Here is a 21,728-nt window from a genome sequence, read left to right on the forward strand (position 1 = left end):
GCTCCTGGCACTGCACCCAGTGACTGTCAGGCCATCTAGCCTGTCCCCTCCCACTACTGATGAGCGACTGAGGCTCAGAGCGTGGAGGGCAGCCCGAGGTCGTACAGCATGCAGCCCAGGGAACCAATCCCTCACCCCTGCCCCCCGCCTCCCTCTGGAGGGGGCAGGCCTGCAGGCCTTCGGGCCCCCTATGCCCCCGACACCCCCGGCAGACAACCTAAAGCTGTTCCTCACCAGACACCCCTGCCCCAGCCCAAATGCTGGCAGGTGTGCTTGCTGCCATTGCTTCTTCCTCCACCCCCACTCCTCTGGGACCCTCCCTCCCAAAACTGTGTGTGCTCCCAGCCCACTGCCTCCAGGGAGCCCTCCCTGACTGGCCACATCCACCTCTGATGGGTCCAACTCTGGTGGCCTCGAGGATTTGGTTTACATCCTATTAAGGGCAACTTTTTACACACTTCTGTCCCATTAGACTGGAAGCTGCCTGAGGACAGGCTCTGTCTCCTCCATCAGACTGGCACTCCCTGGCAGCACTAGCCCCTCTGCCCCTTTCTTCTCCTCAGTCCCATTACCCAGGACTCGAGACTGAGCCTGGGTGAGGGTGGCTGCTGGGAGCCCTGCCATGTACCACATGGATTTCCACAGACCTACGGCGTGTGGCTGTGACCACGTGCGGGTCTGAGGATGTGCCTGTGCACGTGTGAACGCCCTACGCGCAGGCCAGATGCCCAGTTCAGCCTCGGCCCGTGTCGGCAGCAGGAAGGAAGCCCGTGACGGCCCCCAGCCCGGGAAGAAAGATGGGGTTATTTATACCAGAGCTCCGGCGGCCCACCCCGGCCCCCTCTTTCCAGTCCAGTTCACAGCTATCGGGCAGCCCACCCTTCCCCCATTTTACACGCACCTCCTCAGGGCAGGGGGCCAGGGGCAGGGGACACAGGGAAGCAAGGTCTGCATGACAGGGGGTGGGGCACCAGGCCCAAGGGAGGGGCTCAGAAACAGGCTGCAAAGTCGCTGACCACAACCAAATCTTCCCACTCTCTTTTCCACGGGGCCTGGGCTTGGGGCCCTGAGCTCTGTCCAGAGGACTGCCCAGGATGTGAACCACTGCCCCTGAGGCCTGTGAGCAACCACTAGGCCCTAGCACCATGTGTCCAGGGAACCCAAGGGGGTCAGAGACCCAGGGGCCGTCTAGGCCCTACTGCAAACTCGCAGGATGACCATGGACAGCCCAGTCCCCTCTAAGGGCCCCAGGCTCCAACTCTATAAAATGAGGGGACAGGTTAAGACTAATTCTCAAATTGGGTTCCCAGGAGCCACTATCTCCAGGAGCCACTGGTAACTCCATGTACAGTTGTACAGGTTGTTCACTGCACCATGGTGTTGAGCTGAAGGGCTGGATGGGAGCTGAAATCCAGTTCACATTCCACTCACTGAGCACGTGCCCTGGTATACAGACTGCTGTGCCAGCCTGGAGAAAGGGGCACCTCTAATTGACACAAAGGGGTCATATAGACAAGTGGGTCACTGGGAGGGCACTCTACTCCCTCACCTCACCTCATTCACAGCAACGCTCACCAATCTCTAGCATAGTGGGATTTTGAAACCACTGGACTCAGACGCGGGGCCCCTGTTGGCTCTGACAAGCAGTGGCCCTGTGTGTGCGCCCAGGGTCCTGATGCACACACAGGTGCACACCTGTGCGCACGCACCTGCAACTTCTGCAGCAGCACCACGTCGGCGATCTTCTCCTTGTCCTGCTTGGTCTGCTTGGCCTTCCAGTACTGTTTCTGGGCCGAGTAGCGGTTCATGGGACACACTTTGAAGAGGCAGTCTGCACAGGGCGGGCAAGGAGAGGGAGACCGGTTCACGTGGGAAAACCCAGCCTGCAGCCCTGCCCCCAGATCCCACCTCCGCTCTCCCCATCCCTCCCATCCTCCTGCCCCACCTGGGGTAGAGAGGTCGTGGTTGGAAGGACCCCATAGAACCTGGCACATCCTGGATTGAGTAGAAGGGAGAGTCCCAGAAGCAGGTTTAAGAGCAGGATGGCACCTGGGAGGCAGACACGTGCCCCCACAGGAGATCTATCAGAGGCTCTGGGCTCCCACCCCTACGCGTGTCTGTGCCCAGCTTCTGTGGACACTGGCGGCTGACAGCTCACACCTGCATCCTTCGCTGGACGACTGCCATCTTGCCCACAGATGCCTGAGCAATTACGTCCCCCCACCCCTTCCTGAGGGCAGCCCACATCCAGCAGCTGACGCAGGCCCATAACAAACAGCCCAGCCTCGGGGAGACTGTCTGCGGTGCCCGTCATGCCCCAGCTCCCTGTGGGCTCAGGCTGAGGCTTCTCTCCCCTGAAACCACATCCTTGCTCAGCTCTTCCCCCACCCTCTGTGAGCGAGGCTCCCTCGCTCTCTTCTCCTTAGAGCTCGCCTTAGTAATCTCCCCATCCTGGGCTCTGCTTCTAGGGAACTTGACCTAAGACAGGGCCAATCAAAATTCCAGAAACAGGATCACTATTATAATTTTTATTTTGGAAAGCAGACAAAACACCTATGATTTTCATAAGCCCAAACTCCAGAAAGGGTGTCAGATTTTTCTACTTATCAAAAGGAGGCACAAGTTGGTAAATCCTATTCCAAAGTGTGGGAGGGGATCGAGGATTCTGGGTCACGGTGAAATGCTGGGCCTGTTTGACAAGAGCATGGGCCATGCTGTGAGGCAATGAGTTCCCTGGCACAGGAGGCAATCACACCCTGGGCAAGGGGGTGGGCTCATGGCCGCTAAGACCCTCTAATGCAGCAGGGCCGTGCTCCACGACTGCCCAGTCCTCCAGCAGCACGGAACACAGGAAGAAGATGGTTGTGCTGGGGACCCGGAGGGGGGCTGCTGCGCCGCTCCTAAAAGCAAAACTGGCAGAGGCCCCCGGTGCCATCAGGAAGAGAAACTGAGTGACTCAAATTTCAGAGAAGAGAGCACTTCCTTGACGGGAGGGAGAAAATGGCAATTCCACGTGCAAATGGAGCGGCCAAGGGCTGCCCTGCCTTGCCCACCCTGGCACCACCAGCATGAGTAGGTGTCACTTCTGGAAACAAGCACTCAGTTTGCTGGAAAGATGTGTCTTTACAGGGTTCTGCTCAGCCCTCAAGAAGACGCTGGGGTGTCACCCCCTCCAGGAAGTCCTCCCGCTTCTTCTGGCTCCCCCAGGTCCCCTGGTCACCATATCGATCTCACTGCCTTGTTAGAGGCCACTGGTTCCCAATGGGAGTGGAGGGAGTGGGGCCACACCAGAGCGTGTTTTGGAAATAGTGGCAGCGATTTTGGTTGTCCCAATGACTGAGGTCACGGTTGACATTTAGTGGGCAGAACAGGGATGGTGGACGCCTGCACCACAAAGACTGCTGCAGACATCCTGCCGCACGCTCACAGGTGGACACCCACAGGCAGTGCTCTGGGCCCCGGAGGGGCAGGCAGAAACACAGAGTACTTTTGCCTGGTTTTAGCAAACACCGATTTTTCCAGAAATGCAACTCTGATCTAAACTGAGGGAATGTGTGCTGTGCTTTGTGTTCAAACTTTACACGAGATCTTTGCTCTTTCAGAAAATGCACTGCTCATGGCCGTGCCGAGTGCCTGCACCGTGGCTGCTGTGTTTGTGAGTCAGCGCCAATCTGACTCCTCCTTTATTGTGCCCGACAGTCACTTCTAAAATATATGTTCCTCTATTATCATTGGCTTTCCTTTTCTTTCTCTTTTTTGTCACGCTTAGAGCATTATAACTGCCTTGCTCCCTCTCCCTGGCTCCAGGCTCCCTCAGACCCTGGCCCTGGCTCCCCCCATTTTATGTTATGTAAATATGGACACAGACCGACTGTAGTATTTTTGAATCCCACTTCATACTATTAAAGGGGGCTCGGGGTCTGACAGCTGATCTGCTCATTTTTTGCCACCCTCACCAGACTCTGAGGGGCAGGCGGGCAGGGCTGAGTGGAGCGCGTCACTATGTCCCCAGCCCCCAGCTCGGGGCTCAGCGAATGTCTGCCAGATGAACACATGAATCTAGAAATGACTCCCTCACACGTGATGAGATGGGGCCTGAATTTAGCTTTGAAGGGAGGAAGGGGATGAGGCACTGCCAGCGGAGGGAAGGGCAAGAGAGAGGAGGAGGAGGCAGTGACACTGTCACGCGTCGGGTCTGGCGAGCCGAGCCGGGAGGGGGACGGGAGCACAGTCGGGCCGAGTCGGAGTGAGCCTGGAGCCAGGGGAGGGCAGCGAGGCCAGGAGACCACAGGCCTTGGTGTCCGTGAACTCCTTGGTCTCCCCACAGCCCATCCCCTACTCCACTCCCAATCCAGAGAGAACAGGAGGAAAGAGATATGCTACCCCAGGTCGCCCTAGAGCAGAGGTTCTCAAGCTCTCCTGACCTGACCCACCTAGGAAATATGTTTTTGGATCACTATTCCATGAAACAATATGGGGACTTCCTATCCCTGGGAGAGTGGGCGGGTGCCGGGTCTGCCAGGGCTGAGAACCACGGTCACAATCTGTTCTGGACCAACCCAACCAGAAAACAACTAAAACAACCGGATCTTCAAATGTGTATTATTTTAAGACTTAAAGAACTGACAGACAATGAGGAATCATCTGGCCAGCATAGATCAAAAGGAAAACCAGGGAGCTATAGAAACACCCAGGCGACTTTCACCCTGAGGGTATCTGCTGATTCCAAAAGAGTGAACTTTTATGTGGACAGCTTCACCAGGTGACAGGGGCCGAAATCCAAGCCCAGGCCCATGGAAGGTGGGAAGTGTACAGGAGAGCTTCCCTCAATAAGCTGGGACCCCAAAGGCCTACACCCCAGGCAAGGGCTGACCCGGAGTAGAACAGCTCCTCGCAGGAACTAGAACCCGTGGAATCCCCTGGGTGGTGCAAGAAACCCCAAACTTGAGCTTGGCTTCAGGTGGTCGTGGACGGGTGGTGGCCCCAGGAGTCTGGTAACAGGATAGGCACATCCTCTCTGGAGGAAGGTGTCTTCCTCCTAGTCCACAGCCACTCACACCAGGTTCTTCAAATGCAATAACCAGTATACAGTCAAAGACAGCCAGGAACTCTGGGGAACTAGACCCCACGAGAGAACAAACCCACAAAACAGACACTAGAAACGGACGTAAAGAGCTTTCAGACACAGACGTCATCTGTAAAACAGATATGTCCACTCTGCTTAAATCCATAAAAACAGCTTGAGGATCCCTGCAGAGAACAGGAAACTATAAAAAGTGACACCGCAGACTGAAAAAGAACCAAATGGAATTGCTAGAAATAAAAAAGCTTCAATAACCAAATTTAAAACTCATTGAACATATTTAAGAGAACAGACAGGGCTGAAGAAAGAACTAATGAAACAATAACAACCCTCGCTGTGGTTGGTGCATTCTAATTCTACTCTACTCGGTTCTTTAAAGGACGGCTGAGCCCCATTAAAGGGACTTTACAACCCACGAATGGGTCAGAACCCGTGTCTGAAGGGAACACACCGCCCTGAGGCCTCCCAGGGGAGGGATGGAGCTGGGAGCGATCCCCACCCCGCTCTCGACTCCTCTATATCTTTCTCAGAAACTTACCACCTGGAACTTGCCAAATTCATCTGTTTCTGTCACATAGATCCTCCCTTAGAGCCTTGCCCAAAATGCATGTCAGAAAATGCTTGTTGAATGAATGATTTGAGCCCTCTAAAATGTCTGTGGCCCACCTCTATGCACATCTCCATGCTGTTACTGTGCTGTGCTCTTTGCCCAAAGGCAGCCCTGTCAGAACCCCAGAAGGGGCCAGAACCTTCTTTCTCACCAAACTGCAGGGCAGAAGGGCAGACAGGAGGAAGGGTGGAAGGGTAGCCAGGAGACTAGGCCCACAAGAGAGCAGCAGCAGCAAAGGCCAAGAGAAAGTCTGGGCCTAGGGGGGTTTCCTACAGTAGGGACTGTGTGTGCTGGGGGGCACGTACCTGCGGGTGAGGACACAGGGCTTGTGAGGCTGCAGACAAGATACTCATTTAGTAAACAAAGTCAAGTGACAGTCCCTGAAACTGACTAAGGTGTGTAACACCCCAAAAGCCACTGCCACCGCACAGAATCATCAGGGGTGGGGGGAGCTTTAAAAAATACAAACTCCCAAGTCCCCCATAGATCTTGGCAGGTCTGGGGTGATGCCTGGGAATATGCATTTGTAAAGGGACACCCCACCCCACCCCAACCCCTGTGACCCCAAATGGTTCTGCTGCTCACCCAAGGTTGAAAAGGACCGTGTGGAGGATCGGAGACAAGAACAGAGCACAGGGAATAAAGTTATACCCTTGCAATAATGCATAAGCACTGTATAAATAATGTAAACATCTGTTTTCAATTTTTTTCAACATTTAGACTCAACTATAGAACAAAACACCAAAGACTCCATTGTGGTTACAGAAGAGAATGTGAAGCGTATTAAGTCTTGACGATGTGAAACTAAATGTGCACGCGGCAGCAGTGGGAGGGAGACGGGGGCAGGGCACTGGAGGAGTTGACAGAATGAGAAATAAAGGTGTATCTCGGGTTTATGAAGGTGGTAATGGAACATCTACAAGAAGGACAGGATGCTGTGGGGAGGGCGGGAGGAGAGAAAGCGGAGGAGGGGGCCAAGGGAGCTACATTCTCAAGAAATAAGCAAAACCTTTGCAGACTCGGAGGTAGCTAGCAGAAGAAACAATGAAAAGAGTTCACTGGGATTGCTTTCTCATGTTACACTGCTGGAGGAGGTGCGAGATGGTCCCACCCCAGTGCGGAGCAAGTGGCAGTCCTGATCAGAGGCACAGACGCTCCACTCAGCGATCTCACCTTGGTCATTCATTCTGAGAGCACACCTGCATTCGTACAAAATGACGAGGGACAGGGTCTTCACTGCAGCATGTTAAGAATGATGAAGATGAGAAAGAGCCCAAGGGTCCATCAGAGAGGACTGGTTAAATAAATTACAACAGAGCCACATAATGGAATGCTCTGAGGCTGTAAGAGTGAGAGTCAGAAATTCTGACACACGCTACTACACGGGTAAACCTTGAAGCCATTACGCTAAGTGAAATAAGCCAGTCACAAAAGGACAGAGACTGTATGATTCCACTAACAGGAGGGACTTAGAACAGTCAAATTCATAGAAATGGAAAGTAGAATGGTGGTTGCCAGGGGTGGGGGGAGGAGGGATGGGGCGCTGTTGTTTAACGGGTACAGAGTTTCAGTTTTACAAGAAAGAAAAAAGTTCTGTGGATGGATGGTGGTGACGGCTGCACAATGACAAGAATGTGCTTAATGCCACTGAACTGTACACTTCCAAATGGTTAAGGCGGGGGGTGGGGAGCCGGCCCAGTGGCGTAGCGGTTGGGTTCACGTGCTCCACTTCGGCCGCCTGGGGTTCGTGGGTTCGGATCCCAGGCGCGAACCTACGCACCACTTGTCAAGCCATGCTGTGGCGGCGTCCCATATAAAGTAGAGGAAGATGGGCACAGATGTTAGCCCAGGGCCAATCTTCCTCAGCAAAAAGAAGAGGATCGGCATTGGATGTTAGCTCAGGGCTAATCTTCCTCTAAAAAAAAAAAAAATACTAAAATGGTTAAGATGGTAAACTCTATGTTATGGATATTTACCACAATTAAAAAATAAGTAAATATTTTTTAAATGCTTAAAACTATGTAATTTGTAGGAACACTATTTTCACATAGTTGTCTAAGATATGGAACAAAAATGAGTTCTTAAATGAAAAAAAAAAAAAACAGAAGGAAAGTTCAAAAAAGATGTGTAACAGGATCTATCCATAGTAAGATTTATAAAGTAAAAACAGCAAAGAACAGAATGGTGTATACAGAATGCTAGCTTTATGTAAGGAAAAGGGGAAAAATCTGAATATACGTCTGCATTTGCATAAAGGAATTTGGAGGATGCATAAGAAACTAAAGAAAGGGGTGACCTGAAGGGACACTACTGGTGGGGGCCAGCAGGAGCAGACTCTCGATATGTATTTCTACAAGGTTTTGATGTTTGAACCATACGAGTGAATTACCTAGTCAGATTTTCTATGTGGTTGCCCCTGGAGATGGGGACAGGAGGTGAGTGTGGGTGAGGTGGGGGCACCATTGCTGTCATCTTGATCCTGGAGCATGTATTTGTATTACTTTTATAAAAAGAATAAGAATAAAATTTTAAGTGGCCGATAAACATATGAAAAGATGCTCCATCTCACTAGTAGTCCGAGGAACGCAAATGAAAACCACAGGGAGATGCCACGTCACACGCAGTGGGCTGGAAGAAATCTACGTGGGACAAAACCAAGGGTGGCAAGGATGGGGGTGGAGCGAGGGGGCCGCACCCTCGGTCTGTCGGGCGTGAGCAGCACGCACAGCCCCTCCAGGAAGGCGCAGAAAAGCTTCCTCCCCCCAGGATGCCCCCTCCTCGGAACACACGCAAGAAACCCTTGCACACGCGCCCAAGGAGACGTGCACAGGAATGCTCGTTGTGGCATGGCTGGCAAGTGCCAAAAACTGGAAATGAGCTACATGTCCCTCACCGGGAGAACCGATAAATGGATGGCGGTTTACTCACCCAATGGAATATCACATAGCAACTAAACAGATGAACTACAGCCACACGTGTCAATGTGGATACATCTCAAAAACAGTGCAGAATGAAAAGAGTGCAGAAAAATTTGTACAGAAGGCTACTGTTACTATACGGGGTTGTAAAAATGGAAAATAATACCCTATATGGACATATCCCTATGTATTAATAGCAAACACATAAAAACAGGCCCCTGAATGACACACACCAATTTCTGACGAGTGTTTACCTCTGGAGAGGGAGGGAGGGGAAAGGGATGGGGGGGCCGGAAGATGCAGGGGGCTTTGGCCACAGGCATAAGATGGTATCTCTTTAAAAATGAAAAGATCTGAAATAAACATGGCAAAAAGGATTTGACAGAATTCAGTAGTAGGTACATGGGTGTGTGTTATTTTTCTCTGTACTTTTGTGTGGAGTTGAAGTATGTCTTAATAATAATAAAAATAACAATAAACTGGGCTTGCAAGATGGACGGGTAGAGCAGAGGCGTAAGGCTGAGGGGCGGGCACCCGGTCAGCCGTGCAAGCACAGAGAGGCCACCTCATCAGCCCCCTCCCCGGCACCTGCCCCCCACCAGTCTAGGGGGGTAAATGACCCCTACACATTTTCCCGGGGTGGCTGTAGCTGGGGGTGTGAGCTCTGAGCTTCCCTGAGGAAAACTGGGAGGTGAGAGCTAGCTGCCGAAGTCCTGCACTGGGTCTCCTGGTGCCCCAGCGGCAGCGAGGAGAAAGACAAAGGGCACGGGGGAGGGAACATGCCCAGACCCTGGGCCCGGTCAGGGAGTGGGACTCAGAGCAGCCATAACCCAAGACCCCCACAGCAAAGCAGAGGTCAGGGAGGCTGGGCCGGCATGGGGTGCCCTGCACATTGGGGCGGCAGCAGCTGGGGCCTCCTGGGACCCTGCAGACTCTGGAAAGAATTCCCTGAGCATGTTGGGGCTTGGGATGGCCTCCGAAGATGGCTGGAGCTGAAACCACAAACAAGGAGCCAATCGGGCCTATGGAGGCAAGTCGGGGGCTCCACGGGGCTTTGCCAGCCCAGCCTGGGGGCCTCCAGGGTCAGCAGGTGAAGGGGGGCTCAGCAGGGAACTGGCAGCGGGCTGTGGGGCAAGAGAGGGAGAGACCACAGCTCCCAGCAACAACCGGGCCACCCCAGGATGGCGGGGCAGCATTTGTGGGGCCTCAGGACACATCCCTCTGACAGCCTCTAGCCAACTTCTAAAATGCCTGCCTTGGCCCCCACGCCCTTGCTGGGACCCCCCTCCAGGGCCGGGGTGCCTGCAGCAAAGACACGGAACAACAAGAGCCAGGAGCCCGGGTTTGAGGCCAAGCTGCACCCTTCTGTCCTCTAGACTTCAGTCTCGAAACTGAAGAGGCTGGAGGCTGTGTCTCTCCTCCCAAGTTCTAACGCTCCAACTTATAGCCGCCAGCCACAGGGCCGCACGGAGACCTGGATCTGTCCCAGGAGATGGACTATACTCAGGTCCAAATAGGGCCACAGGGAGTCCAGAGGGGCCTCTGCCTGACTCACCAGGACACCACAGGCCAGGACCCAGGGCGAAGAGGGCAGGAGGAGGCCAGAGGCCGAGTCCACTCTTCCACCTCTCTGAGTTGGCTGGGCCCAGTGAGGCCAGGGGGACCACAGGGCAGCCCCGGGTCCTGGGGTGGGGCCCGCTCACAGGCTCCGGGAAAAGGGAGAGGGAGAGGGAGAGAAAGGAGGGAGTGGGAGGGAGGGATGGGGAGGAGGGCGAGAAGTCAAAGGAGCACTTGTTCTGCTAAGTGGCTTTTTTATTGTCAAAAATTGGCCACAGACTCTGTCCACTGGAACTCTAGGGTAATTCTTCCTCTGTCACACCCATCTGTCACTGTCTGTCACACCACAAAGCAGACTGCACACACCTCAACACACGCACACACCTTCCTCTTGCAGCCCCAGTCCCCTCTCTGTCCTGGCACAGCCCACCCTCGGGACCCTCACCACTGTCTCCCTTACTAAGTTCCTCCCAAGAATTCACCTAAATCCCTCAGCTACAGCGGAAATCCACCCCCTCCGTCAGCAGCTTCAGCGCTCTCCTACTTCTGGCTCCAGGAGAGGCCCAGGCCCCATCAGTACCCACTGCCAACCTTCAGGACCCAGGGGCAGGTATGGTCAGAGCTGTGCCTCCAAGCAGGGGGCCTGCACGAGCACCCTGAAACCCCCAGAGCCTGGGCCCAGTGCCTTTAAGGCTGGGCTCAATCGGGGACTCTTGGTGGGTCACATCAATGGGACCTGGAGCAGCCAGGCCTGAGAGAGGGGGCAGGGGCAGGAGGAAGCCCGGAGGGGCCCGATGCATGCATTACTCCTCAGACGGGTACCGGGCACCACTACGGGGCAGACACTGCAAAGACAGCCTGAAACCCCTGCCCAGGGGGAGCTGGCATTCTGTCAGGGAAGACAGAGGATAAACAAACAAATAATTAAAATACGTGGAGTATGTCAGATCTTTGAATGGAGAAAAAGGATGCAGGGAGGGGAGATGGGCGGGCGATTTTCTTTTGGGTGGTCAGAGAACGCCCCACTGAGGATATAAGACCTGAAGCCGTTAAGAGCCCGAGCCATGTGGATATTGGAGTAAGAACCTTCCAGGCAGAGGGAACGGCAAGTGCAAAGGTGCAGAGGCAGAGTGTGGGTGACAAACAGGAGGATCAGCAGGGAAGTCTGTGTGGCTGGAGAGAACGGGAGAGGGGCAGCGGGGCCAGATGGTGTCAAGCAGGGGGTCCATGGCGGGGAGGAAAGTGCAGCGCCAGAGGTGCTTCCACACATCCAGACATGTCCCAACCTAAGACCCCCAGGCAAAGACCCCACTCAGAGGACGTGATGGAAGCAGGAGCAGAACAGTAGACATGGCGCCCCTCTGCGGGCTGGGAGGACCCCTCTCTATCTCCACGCTCCAACGGATGCGCAAGGCCCCCGCAGACAGACAGCCAAGGATGCCGCAAGATTATCTTAAATCCTTTTCCCCTCCCAGCATCCCTCTCCAGGACAATCCCAGCAAATCTCTCCAAGAGGAGCAGCCACGTGGGCAGACGAGGGTGGCAGCAGCCGCCGGCTGGCGTGTTCCTGCCTGCTCCGGCCCTGCCCACCACGCCCAGGATCCGTCTGTCTGACTGTCTGTCTCAGCCTCACAGGTAACGACAACAATAACACCTTGCCCCGGCTGGGCACGGTGACAGCAGGATATCATTTAATTCTCACGAGGGCCCCCAGGCCTGCGAGGCGGGGCCGAAGAGCCCACTGACCACAGAGGACACAGAGGCCCCGAGGGGGAAGGCACTTGCCCAGGGTCACAGAGCAGAGCCAGGTCTGGGCTCCATACGCTCCCCTAGGGCAGGAGTCGTCCACACTGCACGGGCTGAGGACACAACCGAGGTCAGGAGAAGGGACCTGGAGCCCATCGGCTCCAATCCCCTCACCACAGATGACAGCGCAGCACAGAAGGGCGCTCACCCTGGGCCTCCCAACGCCTGGGGAAATTCTCTTTTCCATCCCTGTTCCCACAGAAAACACCCAGTCACGCAGACAAAGAAAGCCTTATGGCTGGTAGGGAGTTCGGGGGAGAACAGACCCCTCCCCCGCCAGAGGTGGGTGTGCCCCTGAGAAGTGGGGCGTGGCCACCGGAAAACACAGGGAAAGGTCGTAGGTGCCTGGATGGCGGCAGATGGGGATTCCGGACAGCAGTGTGAGAGCTGCAGGGCGCCTGGTCTAACCCGGCACTGGGCCTGGATGGGGTGGGGTGAGTCCAGTCTCAGGTCCAGGACACAGCAGCCCGGGAGGGCAGTTGGCGGGTGAGCAGAGGTCTTACCTCGGAACTTCTTAGGGGGGTTCTCCAGGTCCCCGGCCGCAGGCTCCACCACACAGCGGTCATCCACCAGCCTGGGAACAAGGCAGCTTGGTCAGCGGGAGAGCAGAGACCCATCTCCCCACAGCATCCCTCCCCTGGGGCAGTGGATTCCAGAACACCGGGGAGGCCTCCAGAGAAACCTCTCCACCACCGTCAAAGCCCCCACCACCAAGTCTTTCCCTTTCCTGGCACCACTGTTAAAAGGCAAGGTCTCTTAGGGTGGGGGTGGGGGAGCCCCCAGGAAGGGCACAGACACACCCAGCCCACCCCCAACCCCATAGCCGGAGCTGGAACTGTCCTGGGGGAGTCTGCTGTCAATCTGGGCTGTCACACATGGCAGATGTAACTCCTGTCACGGCCCTGAGACCTTGCTGCCCAGACCTGAGAGGACAGCAGGCAATGGAGGAGGGAGAGAGAAACAGACCAAAAGAAACAGAGACAAAGTCAGAGAGAAACAGAGAGGGAGGGAGAGCAAGTTAGAGCAAGGGAGGGAGGGAGAGACAGAGAGGCAGAAAGACAGTCAGAAAGATAAATAGGATAAGAAACAGGCAGAGAGAGACCAGAGACAGACAGACAGATGAGAGAAGCTTATGAGACACCAAACTAGGGGGACAGGCCTTTGGGTCTCAAAGACAGGACAATGAACTTTGTGCCTTCCCAACCTCAGTCAGGGCCCACTGCACACCCTCCTCTTTGGCCTACCCTAGGGCCTGAAATTCCCCCTTACAACCATGGCTGGGGTTAATCCTGAATCTCTGGAGGACATCCACCCATGCATCCATCCATCCACCCACCCATCCATCCACCCATCCATCTACCCACCCATCCATCCATCCACCATCCACCCATTCATCCATCCATCCACCTATCCATCCAGCCAGCCATCCATCCACCTGCCCATCCATCCATCCATCCACCATCTACCCATCCATCCATCCACCCACCTATCCATCCCTCCATCCATCCCTCCATCCCTCCATCCATCCCTCCATCCATCCATCCATCCATCCATCATCCATCCACCCACCCATCCATCCATCCACTCACTCATCCATCCACCCATCCACTTATTCATCCATCCACCCACACATTAATCCATCATCCATCCACCCACCCATCCACCTATTCATTCCTGCATTTAAAATTCTCTAATGGGCCGGCCCTGTGGCTTAGCGGTTAAGTGCGCGCGCTCCGCTGCTGGTGGCCCGGGGTTCAGATCCCGGGCGCGCAACGAGGCACTGCTTCTCCGGCCACGCTGAGGCCGCGTCCCACATACAGCAACTAGAAGGATGTGCAGCTATGACATACAACTATCTACTGGGGCTTTGGGGGGAAAAATAAATAAAAATAAAATTATAAAATTCTCTAATACCACCCCAGCCTCTAGGAAAAGTGATGATGATAACCCACCATTTCAGAGGCCAACTCCATCTCAGCACTTCACAACTGTTGCCTCTGAATTCTCACCAACTTCTCCCCAAGAGGCTAGTCATTGCCGCCATTTTACAGCGGAATAAACTAGGTTTGAAGGTTAAATAATTTACCTGAAGTCACAGAGCTGACTTCCAAAGCCTCCTTTTGCTCCTCCCTTCCTTGGATGGGCTAACAAGGCCTTTTGTGACATGACCTCCACCCTCTCCTCAGTTAGCCTCACATGTTCCTTGCCCCAGTCATGCTAAACCTCCAGTTGATCCCAAGGTCCCTGGAGCTCTCATCTCTATAGACCTGGTCCTGGCAGCCTGCAATGCCCTTCATGCCCAACTTACCCTGGCTACTCTCCAAGCCCCAGGCCTAACAGACTATTCCACCCTCAGCCCCTCTCTCCCACTCCTTGGCCAGTGCCCTCCTTCCCTCTGGACCTCCCTCCCCTGTGTTCCCACAGCACCTGGTCCTGGCCTCTCCAGCTGCCATGTCTCCCTCTACTTCGACCACCTGCCATGTCTACACCGTGAGTTCCTGGAGGCCAGGAACCTGTGTTTTTCCCTTTGGAATCACCAGCACTTTGCACAGTGAGATCCATCGTAATAATAATAGAAAGAAGGATTTTGTTTCTAATGTCTTCATATATTGTTATCTAATTTTCTACATCTACTTTATTATTATTTCCATTTTGGAGGCAGGGAAACCAGAGTACAGAGAGATTAAACAGTCTGGCCAGGGACACACAACCAACAAGCAGCAGAGCTGGGCTTTGAAGCCAGGCCATGCAGCGTCAGAACGGGTGCTGTGTGGGACATCACAATGATGGCGAGGGGAGAGGGCGGCTTGCTCTGCAAGGTGGCTCTCCATCTCGCTCCCGGTCTCCCTCCCCCTCCTCGGCCTCCAGCACTGGCTCAGTCCTTGGCCCCCTTCCTTTCTCCATCTGCACGCAGGCCCGAGGGCACCTCGGCCACACTCGTGGGTTCAGAGCACCACTTGTACACTCACGATGACTCCACATCGACCTCTGCCCTTCTTCCTCCCCTAGACTCCAGGCTCGCACATCTCTCTGCCTACTCCACCTCTCCCCTTGGGTGGCCACCACCCCCAACTTGGCCTGTTCAAAACGGAGCTCCCGGTCCTTCCACCTGAATGGGCTCCTCTTGAAGTCTTAGTCGATGGCAATTCCATCCTTGCAATTGCCTGGGCCAAAAACCTTGGACCAATCCTGGGCTTCCCTCTTCCACTCACCCCTCACACCTAATCTGTGAGCCCCACCTTTAAGATATGTGTGGAATGTGACCTCTTCTCATCATTGCCACCAACCCCCAGTCCAGGCCCCTCTGGCTCTCACCTGGACGTGAGGAACTGCCTCCTCCTTGGTCTCCTGATGTCCCCCCTCCCCCTGCACAGCCTGTTCCCCACACAGCAGCAGAGCGATCCCTTTAAAAGGTAAGTCAAATCAGGTCAGTCCTTTGCTCAGAACACTCCAGAACCAGCCATCGCAGAGTACAAGAGGAGAACACACAATGGCCTGAAAGACCCTACACGATCCCCCTCACCTCTCTGACCTCATCTCCTTCCCCAGCCCCTCGCCCACTCTGCTCCAGCCCACAGCCCTCCTCCAGGCTCCTGGAACCTTCCAGGACCTTGGGCACTGGCTCTTCCTTCTCCCTGGAACCCTCTGTCCCCAGACACCCTCCCGGCTCCCTCTGTTACCTCCTTCAGATCTTGGCTCAAACGACACATTCCCTGGACACCCTCCCTCCCAAACCATTTAAAATTGTAAACGGCTCTTTCCCACACTCCTGGTCCTCCTCCTGCCTCATTCTTCTCCACAGCACGTATCACACCTGGCCTGCTAGATGTTTTACTTATTTATTTTGGTTACTATCCCCCACCTGGGATGGAAGACCCATGAGGACAGGGATGTGTTTGTTCTGCTCCCTGCTGTATCCCAGCATCTAGACCACTGCCTGGCGCAGAGCGGGCACACACTGCGTGAATTAATTCCTTTTCCTAGCTGCTGAGGAAAATACACAAGAAGCAAAAGATAAGGTCCCTGCTTCAGGGGAGTTTAAAATCTCACTGGGAAGACAAGTCACATACTCAGAAGAGCTAATGATATGAAGAATATGCATTGGTGCCAACTGGTGGTACCAGCTGTGGATTTTGTCCTAATTCACGGAAGGGAGAGGTCAGAGCTTGGCCAATCAGAGCAGGTGTGAAAGAAGAGGCAGGAGCTGTGCAGAGTTTTGAATATTCATAGAATTTCCTGTAAGACATTAGTGAATCAGACGAGCTGGTTGTCTCTTAGCAAAGCTCCAAGGGGAGAGGATACAGGATGGGTAAGTTTTGGGAGAGGAGGGAGAAAGCGTGGGCCAGGGCCTGGGACCTGGCATTGCCGGGGGTGCTGGACAGCCACAGGGCATCCTCGAAGTCAGTGCAGCTGAGAGGAGGCTGCGGTGGCCCCCCCACAACCCCCATCTTGACCAGTGCACAAGGCCTGTGGAGGCCCCCTCCTCAGAGACTCCCTGTCTGAGGGAAAACCCATCCTCACCCTGACCCCTCCACACCTCCCCTGGGAACTCCTCGTCTGGGTCACAAGTGCAGGAAAAACACATGCAGATTCAGATGCCTGGCATGTTTTTCCTAATCCCCCTGGCACAAATCTGCCTGGTCATTATGTGGATGTCCATCTGTCCCCACCCACTCTGCCACAGCTTCTGAAGCCCTGCCATCTCAACTCAGCCCCTCCCCAGTGCCCAGTGGTCTACAAAGTAGGCACACTTTGGGAGTGCAAGCTGAAGCCACTTAGAGAACGGGAGAGACTGGTCAGGAGGGGAGCACAGCCTCCCAGAGAATATCAAACAAGGCTGGGAAGGAAAACATCCCAGGCCTGCAGCGCAGAAGGGACAGGTATGGTCTGTAGGAGGGACCAGAACAGAGAAACATGCCACGCGGGAGCGTGGAAACAGCAGGGGGGCTTCCCAGAGGTATCAGGAACACACAGTCATAGATGGGTCTCTCAGGGGTTCTCCCAGCTCTACCTTCCACACCCTCCGTCCTCCAAGTGTGGGGCCCTGACCAGCAGAATGAACAACGCCTGGAAGCTCGGGGCTACATTCTGTACCCTCTCCCCAAGAACCTCTAAGGGGTGGCACCTTGCCCTCATCTTTTTATTTCCTGTCTGGTGCTTAGGGCAGCTCCCCAGCTAGCCTGTAGGAAAAGAAGGCGGACATCGGCAAGATGTTTAGAGTCCCAAGTGTCCCCAAGTGCCCCCGCAAACGCCTCCCCTCCATTCCTCCGCACCTACTCATTAGGACTGAGGCACCCCACAAAGGTGCCAGCGGGCAGGAGGGCGTGGGAGGGGTGCCGCGCGAAGCCATTAAGAGATTAGCAGGAAAGCCCTTATCAGATGGGCTGAGGGGAGACCTGAGGCCAGAGGGAGGCCGGAAGGCCAGGGCACTAGACAGGTAAGCTTTTACGGAGGGGAGCGTCACAGGGCGAGGCCGGGACTTCCGTTTCGGGCAGACCCAGGTGTGCGGGCGGCAAAGCGGGCGTGGGCAGTCGAGCGCCCGGGGCCCCGGCCCCGCCTCCCAGACTCCGCCCCCGCGCGCTCTCGGCCGCCCGGCTCCGACCCCTGTGCGGCCGAGCGAAACTCGCCGCCCCACGTGCAGCCGTCGCCGCCGACGGAGGGCGAGCGCGGCGTCGCCCCGGCCTGCCGCGGACTGCGAGCCGCTGCCAGGACGTTGGGCCCTGGCCAGGCGCGCCCGGTGGCAGGACGGGTGACGGGCGGCCTGCGCCCGCGCTTTCCTCCCCTCCCGGGCTGCCCCTCCCCACCTGGTGACACCCACGTCCAGGGCCGTAGCCCCCCCACTCTCCTTCTTGGCGTGGGAGACATCTGTGTTTATTAAACTAGCCCCGCACAGGTGCCCGGCTTCGAGTGCGCACCTGGCGCTGTAACCAGAGCCGAGCTCTCCAGAGGGAGGTGGCCTGGGCGCTTCACTCTCCCTCTCGGGAGCTCCTGCGTCTCCGCCGAAGGTCCGGGGAAGGACCCAAAGTCCAGGAAAGGGCCTTCTCCCACCTCCGCCAGCCCACTGATCTCGCCGTCCCCTTCCACGCCTTTGCACACGCAGCAGCCCTGTCGGATATCGGAGTCCCGCCGTCTTCAAGCTCCTGCAGAGTTCCCTGCCCATTCCCCCCGCCAGGCATCGCCCCTCATCTCAGGGCCGGTGGGACCCCAGCCAAGATCACATTAGAAAAACCGACGCTCCAATGTGCGGAACACGTTTTAATCTATAAATCGCTTTCACATCCAATACCCTATTCCTTTCTTACCACAGTCCAGTGTGAGGTTCACAGAGTACAAGGGGCCACCTGGGCCTCTTAAACAACCCAGGCCTCATCCATTCAACACCACCTTACTCAGAGTTCATTATGCAGTCGATTATGCACTGGTGTGGCCCCCACCCTCAGGAAGCTCATGCCCACCATGCTGAGTGCCCTGAGGACAGCAGCCATGTCTTCCAGCAGTGCATCCCCCCACACCCCCAGCTCCCCTACCCCCACAGGGCTGAGGACAGTCCCTGCTGTGAGCCTTCCATCCACTGGGAGGCACGAGACCAGTTTGAGCCTGCACTGTGTGGGCCTAGTAGGGCATCAGCAGAGTGGGCAGGGGATGGGGGTATGGGGACCAGGTAAGGCCTGTGGGAAGGGCTGCCCTGGACCCTGAAGAGGAGCTGGTTGACAACTCTGCTCTAGAAGGGTGGAGGAGGGTGCTGTCCCTGAAATGCCCGTGGGGTCTGCAGCCCAGGAGGACCTTGGTCTGAAGGAAGACAGAAAGGCAGACGCATAGAGGGACCTGCCCAGAGTGGACTCTGAGATCCAGGTGGAAGCCACAGAAAAGGCAGTGGGGCGGGTCAGTGCTGTCTAAAAAGATTAGATAAGGAGGAGGAAGAAGGGAGCTAGAAGTGGGACAGGGGACTAGCAGAGGAGCCTGAATCAAAGTCTGCACCTACCAGCTTGGCCACCTTCACAGCCTCGGGAGGAGGAGTCACAGACCTGGGAAATGCCAGAGGGACCCTAGACAGCCCCTCCCCCATCCAGCTGTGGAACGGAGGTGTGTGGGTGGGGGGAACTGACTAGCTCAGATCACACAACAAGTTATAGGAACACCCAGTTCCAGACCCCAGGTCTCCTGACTCCCAGCCCAGGGCACTGGCCCCCACCCCACACATCTAGGCCAGACACAAGGAAGCCACTCCCAATGCAGGCTCTGTCAGATGCTGGGACTGGCTGGTGTTGGAGGGGGGCCTTAGAGTCCCCTTCTCCAGACACCCAAAGTCACACCCACCAGGTGGGAGTGGGGAGGGATGCTGGGAGAGGAACCCAGGTTCCCCTGGCTCATCAGAGAAAAGCATTCACTTCTGCATCCCTGCAGAAACCTCCACTTACGTAACCTCTACTTATCTCTCCTCCCTGAGGATCCACCTGCGCCACCCGAGGCGCCAGTATATAGAATTTAAAACAAGCATGGCTCAGCCCTTCAGCGAGCTTAAGTCGAGAAAGGACAGGAAGCCACACACTCAGAGAACCAGAGAGTCTCTCCACTGAGGAATGGAGGTAGCAAAAATGACAAAACTTGGGCCAACAGAAATAAAGGTCCCTGGCTAGTGTGCGAGCCTGCAGGACGCTGCCCCTGCCCACAGCCCTGGGTTCCTCGGCTCTCAGGATTGGCGCGCTCCAGTAAGTGCTGGGGTCTCAACAGTGCTCCCGGGAGCACGGGAAGACAGATCTGTTAGGACAAGGGGAAGAGGGACAGGAGGCAGGAGAGACGAGGGAAATCTGAGAAGAGAAAGAGAAGAGGCGCAACCAGGGGGCGCGAGCCCGCCCTTGCCTTGCACACTGGCCTGGCTGGGCCCAGGCCTCTCTCCTGCTCTCCATAACTGGGGACTGGACCCAGCCTGTCCTACTTGACGTAATAACTGAGGCTCCCGGAGCGTCAGCAGGGCAGGCCCTGGGGCCCAGCCCGCCCGGCTCCAGACCCGCAGAGCCCTCTGGGAAACAGCAGCAAAAAGCAGCTCTGACGAATCCAGAAAGTGAGACAGTCTCCAGCATAACCAGCCCCGTCTCGTCAGGAGCTCAGGATCATGGTGGGAAAGAAAGAGGCGGGGGGCAGGGCACTGTTCTAGATTAAAGGAGATTTAAGAGGCATAAGAATCAAATGTAACACACGGATGGTCAAAGACAGACTGAGGACAATGGGGTACCTGTGACTATGGATGGGGCATTGGGTGCTATTAGGAAATTATTAATTGGTGTGATAACAGTACTGTGGTTACATATGGTATTCTTATTTCTTAGAGATATATAATGAAGTATTGAGAGGTGAAACCATGCAATGGATGTAATTTACCATAAAACACTTCAGCAAAAAATAGACGCAGCAAATATGACAAAATGTGGACAACTGTTAAGTCTAAATAGTGGGCATACAGGTGTTCTAGAAGGTTCTCTCTACTTTTCCTGAATTATGTTTATGCCTCAGGCTGGTGGTGAGGGGCCAGAGTGACAGTAGAGGTAAAGGCCACAGCCACCCGCTGTGAAAGCTCTGCAGAGTCCACCCACTGCCAGCAGCAGCTCGGACTTCATTCTCCCCCCCCCAATGACCTACATCACCTGTCACCCATGTCTAGATCTCACACCGGAGAGGACGGCTCTCCTGCAGGCTGGAGGAAGGAGGTGACGGCTGGAGGGCTGAGTGAGTGATGGGAAAGGGATTTGCGAACCAAATAATACACAGGTGTCTGCCACCTGCAACTGGCCGGGCTGAGATTTGTGTTCACTGCCGCTTCTGGCTCTGCCCACCTACCAGCCAAAATGTACCAGCTTTATACACCACTCTGACCATTTTACTCCCCTACTCAGTCCCCTGCCATGAGTCCCTGCTGCCTGTCTCCACCAGTGGAAACCCCTCTGCAATGTGTCCCCACCCACCCCCATCCCCAGCCCACACCCTGGGCTCACTGTGTAGTCAATGCCCAGCCTCATTTCTGCCCCCGAAGTCCCTAGTGTGAAAGGCCCTGCAGCCCCCTCTCTGCAGGCCCCCTATGTGACCCCAAGCAAGTCATTTAGCCTTGCTAAGCCGGGGGTCCTCACTGCGGGGAATTGTGACTGCAGATACAAATGCTGGGTACCACTGCCACCTGGATGACCAGTGTGGCACCCTCAGGGGGCTCAGAGCTCACATTCAGAGGCCTGTGATGAACTGACTGGACATTTGGGCTCTGCTCTCCGCCCCTCCCCCCAGGCCTCCCCTCCTCCCTCACAGCCTCCACCTACAGGGAGGAGCCCCCCAGCTCCACACAGGGTGAAGTCTGGAAAGCAGGCCCGGAGCTGCACTGCCGGCAATCGAGACGTGTGCTGGGGGTGGGGGGGGGCTGTAATCGAATCCCAGAAACCTCCCCCTGAGCTGAGATCAGAAGGCTGGTGCCACCCCACCCTAAAATCCAGCGCATCACCCCACCCCCAACCCAAGCCACGGCCCCACCCACCCCACAGCCCCACTGGGCCAAGTCGGGGAGGGGAGGGGACAAGGGGTCAGGAATGTAGGCAGGGCAGAGCGTGAGCAAGTGGCCACTGCAGGATCCTTTAAGGCCGAGGAGTTAGAGGCAGCCTGAGTGCCTGGAGTCCCACGGTGGAATCTTTGGGCTGATTCTGTCCCCAGGCAACCACACACAGCCCCTCTCCCCACTTCGCCCCTCCGATCATGGCCACACCCAACCTCGGGG

General features: G+C 55.6%; 1 protein-coding gene across 1 annotated transcript in view; it reads right to left on the minus strand.

Annotated features, from left to right (window-relative positions):
- ITPR3 (inositol 1,4,5-trisphosphate receptor type 3) overlaps positions 1-21,728 on the minus strand; it is a 66,275-nt gene that overhangs the window by 39,070 nt on the left and 5,477 nt on the right. Inside the window, exons 2-3 of the mRNA XM_058554589.1 lie at positions 12,478-12,548; positions 1,710-1,831 (exon numbers count right to left, since the gene is read on the minus strand). Coding sequence (XP_058410572.1) covers positions 1,710-1,831; positions 12,478-12,548 — 193 coding nt within the window. The remainder of the gene's footprint in view (positions 1-1,709; positions 1,832-12,477; positions 12,549-21,728) is intronic.

Source organism: Diceros bicornis, chromosome 14 (assembly GCF_020826845.1).
Source record: "Diceros bicornis minor isolate mBicDic1 chromosome 14, mDicBic1.mat.cur, whole genome shotgun sequence".
NCBI classification, from domain to species: Eukaryota; Metazoa; Chordata; class Mammalia; order Perissodactyla; family Rhinocerotidae; genus Diceros; species Diceros bicornis.